At 46.4% G+C, this 9,396-nt stretch overlaps 1 protein-coding gene across 3 annotated transcripts; it reads left to right on the top strand.

Moving 5' to 3' along the window:
- The first annotated feature begins 1,279 nt into the window (after window positions 1-1,279).
- Window positions 1,280-8,733, top strand: RPS15A (ribosomal protein S15a). Of its 3 annotated transcripts, none has more exons than XM_045381634.3 (5): window positions 1,280-1,310; window positions 2,534-2,671; window positions 3,471-3,550; window positions 6,831-6,916; window positions 8,586-8,733. In XM_045381634.3, the coding sequence occupies exons 2-5, from the start codon at window positions 2,539-2,541 to the stop codon at window positions 8,677-8,679; spliced, it is 393 nt and encodes a 130-aa protein (XP_045237569.1). In that variant the 5' UTR covers window positions 1,280-1,310; window positions 2,534-2,538; the 3' UTR covers window positions 8,680-8,733. The 3 variants fall into 3 exon arrangements, with proteins under 3 accessions (XP_045237569.1, XP_005591401.1, XP_005591402.1); XM_005591344.5 differs by having other exon boundaries at window positions 1,280-1,376; XM_005591345.5 differs by lacking the exon at window positions 1,280-1,310 and adding an exon at window positions 1,675-1,722.
- Window positions 8,734-9,396: the final 663 nt, after the last annotated feature.

The following is a 9,396-nucleotide window of genomic DNA, read 5'->3' as shown; positions in this document are numbered from 1 at the left end:
GAAGTAGTACCCTGTGTGGTCCTTACGTGTCTATAAGGTACTGTTTAAGAAATTCCACCACTTTGGGAGACCTGGGCAGGAGGTTCACTGGAGTCCATGAGTTTGAGGTTGCATTGAGCTGAGTGTACCCCTGCACTCTAGCCTGGGCAACAGAGCAGGACCCTGTCTATGAAAAATTTTAAAGAAGAACAAAAATAAAAGGTTTAAGTTTATTTATTTACCAAATATTCCAGGCAGCATGCTAGAGGGAAGAGGAAATGCAATGAACGAGCAGGGGCCAACTATGACATATGAGAGAGGACGAAGCTGGAAGCACCGGCAGGGACAGAACTGGCTAAATGGTTCCTGTGTAGGCACCTCGTACCCCAGGGCCTTGCTAGTGTCTGGTACAAGAGTGCTCAGTAAACAATTGTTGGGTGACTTTTGTCTGAGCTTTACTTATTTTTTAATTAAAAAAATATTTCAGCCAGGTGTGGTGGCTCACGCCTGTAATCCCAGCACCTTGGTAGGCTGAGGTGGGCAGATCACTTGATGTCAGGAGTTCGAGACCAGCCTGGCCAACGTGGTGAAGCCCCCTGTCTACTAAAAATACAAAAATTAGCCGGGTGTGATGGCGTGTGCCTGTAATCCCAGCTACTCATGAGGCTGAAGCAGGAGAATCGCTTGAACCCGGGAGGCAGAGGCTGCAGTGCGCCAAGATCGCGCCACTGGACTCCAGCCTGGGTGACAGAGCGAGACTCTGTATCAAAAGTAAAATAAAATAAAAATTAAGGCCCAAGCGGTGGCTCCCGCCTGTAATCCCAGCACCTTCGGAGGCCGAGGTGGGCGGACTGCAAGGTCAGGAGATCAAGAACACCTTCGCCAAAATGGGGAAACCCCATCTCTATTAAAAATACAAAAATTAGCCGGGCGTGGTGGCGCGCGCCTGTAGTCCCAGCTACTCAGGAGGCTGAGGCAGGAGAAATCACTTGAACCCGGGAGTCGGAGGTTGCAGTGAGCCGAGATCACGCCACTGCACTCCAGCTTGGGCTACAGGAGCGAAATTCCGTCTCAAAAAAAAAAAAAAAAAAGTAGACGAACCTCCAATGAACTGCTCACTTTGCCTCTCCCAGGCCGCACCGAGGAAGGTCGATTCCATCGACTCTCAACTGCCAACCCCTGAGGAGGCTCCGCCTTTCCCTTCCCCTTCTCCTCCTCCCAGGCGGTCCCTGTTTTTGCCGGTCCTTTGAAAGTCTCGCGATAGTTCTCCCACTTCCCATAACTCCGTGCGCTCTCCCCTCCCGTTCCCTTTCCGCCATCTTTCCGCGCCGGTGAGTAGCACTCTCTGAGAGCTCCAATTTCATCCGTCTGCCATCGGCGCAATCCTGCAATCTAAGGTTCGGTCTCAGTGTCCTGCGAGGAGGCTGGACCCCTCCTTGGCGGAGGATCCTGGCCTTGCCGGTTCCTGGACAAGCATAGAGGAGAGCCATGCCCGGGCGCCCCAGACTGTGCACTCCGGGGATCCCGGTGCATGGGGTGCAGGCCGCAGCGCTGGCGGGAGCCGGAACCTTCGACTGCCTAGCTAGGCAGTAACTCGGTTCGGGCCACAGCGTCTGAATCTCCCTGTAGTGCTGAGGCTGCGCCTTGGCCCCGGGCGGCGGGCAGCATCGGGGCTGGTGGGCGGTGCAGCTTCTCGTAGCTGGGGCCGCGCTGGGAGGTTGGGAGGCTGAGGCCACCCGGCAGGTAAAAGCTGCATCGTGCCGGGGTTGGCAGTTTGCTGGGTGCCAATTTGGATCTTCTGGGCCGCGGAGTTTTTCTTTAGACACTTTTGAACTTAAGGGGAGAGATTTAAGTTTTACTCTTTACTATTGGCACTTTGGTCTCCATACTTAAGGGCTTTCAGAACTTCAGTGTATTGTGCCGTCCGTGCCCATTAGAAGAGCCTGGACATACTGTCCAGTCTGACAGTATGTAAAATGTTTGTTTGCCACTGTGGCACTTGCTGTTGGACGCAATTTTAAATGGTACAAAGATGGATGTTTAGTTTAATTGATGTGTTCATGGTAGGTGAGAGTGAACTGTTCTAAAGTGCAATGTTAATAGTACAGAATCTGCTGATTTTCAGCAATTTGGAAAATGTTGCCGATGATACTCTGCTTCTGTTCTGAATCACTGATCGACTATAGCCTATGTTTTCGTTTCGGTAGCTGCCAGTTTCTGCTAGTTCTGTCGTTTTCTTGTGTCAAGTGGATTTTGTCCCACATTTCATTACCTCCAGACGTTGGAGTGTGGCATGATTCAAAGAAGAGTGGTTAGTGAATGAGTGAATTTAAAAATGTGCAGACTGACGTCCCGATAACCTGTTTACAACAACCGTAGTAAATAGGAATTTTCCTGGGTGGTGGGAAATGGAGAAGCAGCCTTCTCAGACTTAAGAGAACTTCGCCAAGGTGGGGCCAGAAAGAAAAGGATACTTCCGAAGTGTGTTGGTTGGTGAGTGTCTGTTGCTGTTGGCAATGCCAGTAAAAGCTCCTGTTTTGTCTTCCCTGAACAGCCACAATGGTGCGCATGAATGTCCTGGCTGATGCTCTCAAGAGCATCAACAATGCCGAAAAGAGAGGCAAACGCCAGGTGCTTATTAGGCCGTGCTCCAAAGTCATCGTCCGGTTTCTCACTGTGATGATGAAGCATGGTAAGTCTGCTGCCGCTGTGTTTTTGTTTTGATGTGAGACTCTTTAAGAAATGAGTCCTGTAGAAATTAATTAGGGGGGACCGAAGTATGTCTGTCATACCTGAGAACGAATGCAATTGACTTGTGGGCTGTGGAGGAGGGGATAGTCTGAAACTTCTAAAGAGTCACTTAGAGTAGGACTGCTGGAAGAAGGAGCTCTGCTAGGTATTTGGGAGCTAAATGAAACCAAGTCATTGAAAGGACTCCTGAGCTCATTTCGAGACCAGCCTGGCCAACATGGCAAAACCCCGTCTCTACTAAAAAAAAAAATCCCAGCTCTTCGGGAGACTGAGGCAGGGAGAATTGGTTGAACCCGGGAGGTGGAGGCTGCAATGAGCTGAGATCGGCCACTGCACTCCAGCCTGGGCGACAGCACAAGACTCCATCTCAAAAAAAAAAAAAACAAACCCGAAAGGACTCTTGAGATCTTCTCAGAGCCCCTTGAGAGAAAAGATTGGATTATTGCACTTCTTTGGCACAAGGTAGCCTTTGGGAGTGGGAAGCAGTGAAGGAAGGGTCAAGGGGAAAATAATTTCTTTCAGAATTGCAAGGTGGATTGTTTTGGGTATTGTCTCCTAAATCTTACGTGTTAGGTTGTAAAAATTAGTTCTGATACAGATCAACTGTCTTCCCCCCAACTTCTTGGAGAAGCAGTCACTGAGGTGATGATGGGAGACTGAAGAATTGGGTAGGCTGGAGCACAGAGGTTTAGCTCTCAAGTTGATGTCTTTTATTTAATCCAGTCAGTTATCTTTTGTAGGTTACATTGGCGAATTTGAAATCATTGATGATCACAGAGCTGGGAAAATTGTTGTGAACCTTACAGGCAGGCTAAACAAGGTAAGAATGAGTGATATACACATTTCAAAGCTTTAAGAATTTTGTAATGTGGCGTTAGATGTTGTAATTGCCTTTGGAAATACTGAGTAGTGGTGCCATACTTGCTTTATCCAGTTACTTTAAAAAGATTTAAATATTGACACATATAACTTCATTTGTTCTCCTGGGTTGATTGTGCTAGAATTATGTCAGTTGACCTAGTGTTTGTATGGGGTATAAGCTGTCTCAGGGGAGATGGGGGGTGAAACCAGTGGCGGTACGGGTGTTTAAATATTGGATGTTAACACTACCCGCCTCACTGGCTTGAACTTGGGTGGCTCAAGGCCACTGAGCCTTTTGTCCAAGAAGCTGTGTCCTTCCTCTCAGTGATGTGTTGGGTTTTTTGGATGGAATCTTTGAGTAAATGGGGCTTTCTAAATAGCAATATTAATACTTTTTCTGTTTTTGCTGGCATAGGTCTTTGGGGTCTATGTCGCTTTTCAGTTTGACTTGTCAACACCTTAACCAAGTAAAACTGATTTTGTGGTTTAAGTGATTGTGTGTGTTTTGGGGGCAGGTGTTAAGCTAGTTGAGGTGTCCACTGTGCTTCCTATCAGGTTTGTAGCTTTCAGATTTGCAAAGAGGCAGATCCTCTAGTCCAAGCTTGTCCAGCCTGCCTAATTTTGTTGTTTTGTTTTAGACTTTTAGCAGCCTGAAACCATGGTATTTAGTTTCTGTCTCTAGTGATAAATGGAAAAGAGGGATGAAGAGTGGCCTTACTGGCCCAACTAGAAACAGAAACTAAGAGCCCATGTCTGTATTCCCTCCCTTGGACACCCCTGTGTCTACTGCAACAGATGAGGGGAAAGAGACCCAGAAAGTGAGTTGCTGAAGTATTTATTAAAGATTTGAAGAACTGGCTGGGTGTGGTGGCTCACGCCCGTAATCCCAGCACTTTGGGAGGCTGAGGCAGGTGGATCGCGAGGTCAGGAGTTTGAGACCAGCCTGGCCAACATGGTGAAACCTCGTCTCTACTAAAAATACAAGAACTAGCCAGGTGCAGTGGCGGGCACCTGTAATCCCAGCTACTTGGGAGGCTGAGGCAGGAGAATTGCTTGAACCTGGCAGGCAGAGGTTATAGTGTGCTGGATATCGCACCACTGCACTCCAGCCTGGGTGTCAGGGCAAGACTCCATAAGATTTAAAGAACTTGCAAGAGTAATTTTCAGTATGTCATGTTGTGTTTTAGTTGTATGTAGCCGTTAGAACCCCACCTCAAAGTAGGATTTATTTATTTTTATTTATATTTCCTTTGAGATATTCTTGCTCTGGCCTAGGCTGAAGTGCAGTGGCACCATCTTGGCTCACTGCAGCTTCCTTAGCTCAAGCCATCCTCCCACCTCAGCCTCCTGAGTAGCTGGGAATACTGGTGCATGCCACTGTGACTGCTAATTTTTTTAAAACTTTTTTGTAGAGGTGGGATCTCGCTATGTTGCTTAGATTTGTCTTAAACTTCTGGGCTCACGTGATCCTCCCACCTCAGCCTCCCAGAGTGCCAGGATTGCAGGCGTGAGTCACTGGGCCCAGCCGAGAAATAAGTTTGAACAGAGCATTCTGTAAATGGAACTTATTTATGGCACCCTTGTTCTGTTGTGTGCTACTTTGAAAAATTCTAGCCTATAACAGTTGACATGCAGGCCCTGCTGCTCTGTGCCCTTTTTTTGAGACGGAGTCTCACTCTCACCCAGGCTGGAGTGCAGTGGCACCATCTTGGCCACTGCAACCTCCATCTCCCAGGTTCAAGCGATTCTCCTACCTCAGCCTCCCTAGTAGCTGGGATTACAGGTGCGTGGCACCATGCCGGGCTAATTTTTGTATCTTTAGTAAAGACGGGGATTTGCCATGTTGGCCAGGCTGGTCTGGAACTCCTGACCTCAGGTGATCCACAGCGCCTGGCCTGCTCTGTGACTTTCTGCAAAGTAAACAATTTTTGGTTTCTTGGAATTTCATTTCTCCCCATTTATAAGAGAATGTCCCCCTCCATCACTTTCATGCAAGACATTGACCTACCCTTAGCGTGGAAATTGAGCTTGGAAGTAAGATAGTGTGTAAAGACTAGACTGATTAACATTCTGGGCTTGATCACATCCTCTTAGGATTCTTCTTAGTTGGGAGAGGGTATGCTGTTTTAATTCTACCACAGTGAGAAGGATTTTTGCTGCTGGAATCAACATAAAAACTTGGATGCAGAGTGCGGCAGACTTTGGGGAAGATCTTTCACTACAGTTTGCTTGGACTAAACTAGTTTCCCCATATTTCTGTCCCTGCATTTCTTTCATCTGCTGTGAGATTGGCGTTGTTAGTCAAGTCACAGCATAGCTGATGGGGTAATAGTAGGAGAACTTAAGCAGGCTTCCTGAGCGTAATGCAGTTAGGCCTTTCTGACAAGCCCATTTTCAGTTTCTGTGGGTCAGTCTCTGCTTTTGGAAGTGTTTGTCAAGTGTGCCTGTGATTTTAGAGCAGATTTTGTGAGCAGAGGGTCTTCAGTTAGTGGACATCAGTTGGTGGACTTTCTTCAGTAGTGTTTTAGGGCTGGCATGTAGTTGAGGGATGACAGCCCTTGGTGAGCTCGTACTTGGGAGGATCATTGTTGCCGTGTCCTGGTAGCCACGAGATGAGATAATTGCAAGCCCTTTGCTCTTTCTGCCTTCCATCATTCTGTCACATTCATTTGGAAAAATTTGCCTGGGGATGTAGGACATTGTTTCTTGGAAATATGTAATGGTACTTCATTGGTGGGAGCAGTGTTCTTAGTTCGCTGCTGGTGCAGCGTGTTCCTTAGATATTCTAATAATTTGTAGTTTTTAGCTTATGAGCTTCAGGATTTGAGACCCTACGATTTTATTTCAGTCTTACTATATAAGAAAGGGTTGGCTATAGTCTCTCTTGTCAAGACTTGATCTCTTGGCTATGTAAAATCTGATCATTCTGGACAGTTCTCTAGCCAACAGGGAGCACGCCAGTGGCTGGACACTGCCATGTATTGCCTTGTGCCATTTCTTTTCATGTCTTTGCTTTTTCTTCTAGGCACGTGGTGGGCCTCGTAGGCGGGCATAGTCTTACTTAAGTGTATTTTTTGAAAAGTATGTCAAGAATTGTGCACAGAATAGGTACCCATCTGAATGCTGGTTTGGTTGGTTTGGAGGACTGTTCGTTTATCAATGTCAGCTTGAGTTACTCAGTTTTTCTCTTCATTGGTAAAGTGAAGACTTTTTTTGTTTTTGTTGTTGTTATTTTATAGTGTGGAGTGATCAGCCCCAGATTTGATGTGCAACTCAAAGATCTAGAAAAATGGCAGAATAACCTGCTTCCATCCCGCCAGTTTGGGTAAGTTGGCCTTTCCTTAATTAAAAGAAGTTAATGCTTAAGAATTGCTGTGGTGGAGTTTGACTTGAGGTGTTTTTTTTTTTGTTGTTGTTTTCCTTTTTAAAGCAAAGCAGTGGTAATTTGTCTACTCTCAACCATTTTGACCTAATAATTACCTCAAGTGTTACCCGTATTTCTTTTTTTTCTCTTTAAATAGAGACAGGGTTGGTCAGGCGCAGTGGCTCACACCTGTGATCCTAGCACTTTGGGAGGCCAAGGCGGGCGGATCACCTGAGGTTGGGAGTTCGAGACCAGCCTGACCAACATGGAGAAACCCCGTCTCTACCTAAAATACAAAATTAGCCAGGCCTGGTGGCTCACGCCTGTGATCCCAGCTACTCGGGAGCCTGAGGCAGGAGAATTGCTTGAACCCAGGAGGCGGACATTGCAGTGAGCTGAGATCATGCCACTGCACTCCAGCCTGGGCAATAAGAGCGAAATTCTGTCTCAAGAAAAAAGAGAGAGGGACAGGGTTTCACTTCGGTGCCCAGGCTGGAGTGCAGTGGCTATTCACAAGTGTGGTCATAACACACTACAGCCTTGGCTTCCTGGCCCCAAGCAGTCCTCCCCACTCCGCCCCTTATGGATTTGGGAATACAGGCGCCCGCCACCGTGCCTGGCTCTTTGCCACATTTCACGTGTTAGGCTTCAGGTTCTGAGAGGCGCGTGAGAGCTTAGACTGGCGGAAGAGGAGGGTTGTGTTTCATGTCTGCCCTTTTGGCAGATAGTTCATATTGTGTGTTCCCTGTGATCCCAGACTCGGCCAGAATCAGTTCTAAGCCTTGGCCTTTGGGAAAACTTCGTTTGGGAATCTTTGTCCTTAAGAGCCTGTCTGAGTTCAAATCCTTGTTTTTCTGCTTTAAAGCCATGAGATCTGGGCAAGTCATAGCCTTGATTTCTTCATCTGTAAAAGTGGTAATAGTCCTCTGTTTATCACCTGATTTAATTTTGGTAAAACGCTTTATGAGCTGACACAGTAAATGTGTATCTTTGTGGTTAAGAATTTATATCCTCCAAATTACGCGTCTGGTGCCTTGGTTGAATGTATTCTCACTTCATGGTTGCTGTATTACACGTACAGCATTCTCTTACGAAAATCATTTCTCTTTGTAATTACGATAACTGATTTTAATGCCGCACATTTGCATACTGTATGCTTGTTACAGTGATCCCCACAGTAGCTAATGAAGCAGCCACTCACTGTACACATGAACATGTCTCCATGTAATAGTTATACGGTGCATCGCAGAAACACAATTCAAACTCAAGTTTATGTGAATACTTTCAAGTCTCCTTACCTGAGAGCAGAAAGTGACATTTGAAGTTAAGGGAGTTCCTAGATGCCTTTGTTTTCAGTCAAGTTTGTTTCGTGGTGTAGGCAGAAGTCAGGGCTGTGTGAGGCAGATATCAGGGCTCTGTGATTGTGTGGCTCCGCTCTCTGGATTTGGCTCTGTTGGTTGCAGGAGTCATGCTCATATGCTACATGAGGCACCAGCAGTGGCACTGTCAGTTCCTGTGTGCTCCACAGGAAAGCACCCTTAACCACTAATGAGTGTTGATGCTTTTCTGCACTAGAAGGCACTATGTTGAACTATTAAACTTACCAGCATTTTCTTTTTCCACTCCATAGTTTCATTGTACTGACAACCTCAGCTGGCATCATGGACCATGAAGAAGCAAGACGAAAACACACAGGAGGGAAAATCCTGGGATTCTTTTTCTAGGGATGTAATACATACATTTACAAATAAAATGCCTCATGGACTCTGGTGCTTCCACTTGGTCGTTTTGAGCCTTCACAGCAGTGTAGCCGGAGTGTCTGCGGCAGCATGCCGTTGCTTCGTTTATTGGTGAATGCGATTCCCTGAAGTGACTAATACAGCCAAGGGAAAAAGTTCTTATGAAACCAATATGCATAAGAAAACAGTCACCCCTGCTGTCTACCAAAACCAGGTATTTGACACTAAATATTTTAGTTACATTTCATTTTTTTTTTTTGAGACAGAGTCTCACTCTTGCTCAGGAGGAGTGCAGTGGTGCAATCTTGGCTCACTGCAGTCTTCACCTCCCGGGTTCAAGTAATTGTCCTCTCTCAGCCGCCTGAGAAGCCTGGAATTACAGATGTGTGTCGTCACACCTGGCTAATTTTTATATTTTAATAGAGACGGGGTTGCGCCGTGTTGCCCAGGCTGGTCTTGAACTCTTGGCCTCACGCGATCAGCCCACCTCGGCCTCCCAAGGTGCTGGGATTACAGCCATGAGCCACCACACCTGGCCTATATTTCAGTATTTTCTGTTAGTTTTTAATGAGTTTATTTTGCCTGGCTAGGATTATTCTGTAGATAGGATTTTAGATCTTGCTTTTGTCACTGACCACTGTAAGAAATACTTGATGGGATTTTTTTTTTTTTTTTTTTTTTTTAAGACGCTCTGTCACACAG

The sequence above is a fragment of the Macaca fascicularis genome, chromosome 20, assembly GCF_037993035.2.
Source record: "Macaca fascicularis isolate 582-1 chromosome 20, T2T-MFA8v1.1".
Taxonomy (NCBI): Eukaryota; Metazoa; Chordata; class Mammalia; order Primates; family Cercopithecidae; genus Macaca; species Macaca fascicularis.
This window is presented reverse-complemented; position numbering and strand designations above follow the sequence as displayed.

Coding starts and splice junctions, on each gene's coding strand:
- RPS15A (XM_045381634.3), top strand. CDS start 2,539: ATGGTGCGCATGAATGTCCTGGCTGATGCTCTCAAGAGCATCAACAAT. Junction 3,551..6,830: donor TTACAGGCAGGCTAAACAAG/GTAAGAATGAGT, acceptor GTTATTTTATAG/TGTGGAGTGATCAGCCCCAG. Junction 6,917..8,585: donor CTTCCATCCCGCCAGTTTGG/GTAAGTTGGCCT, acceptor TCCACTCCATAG/TTTCATTGTACTGACAACCT.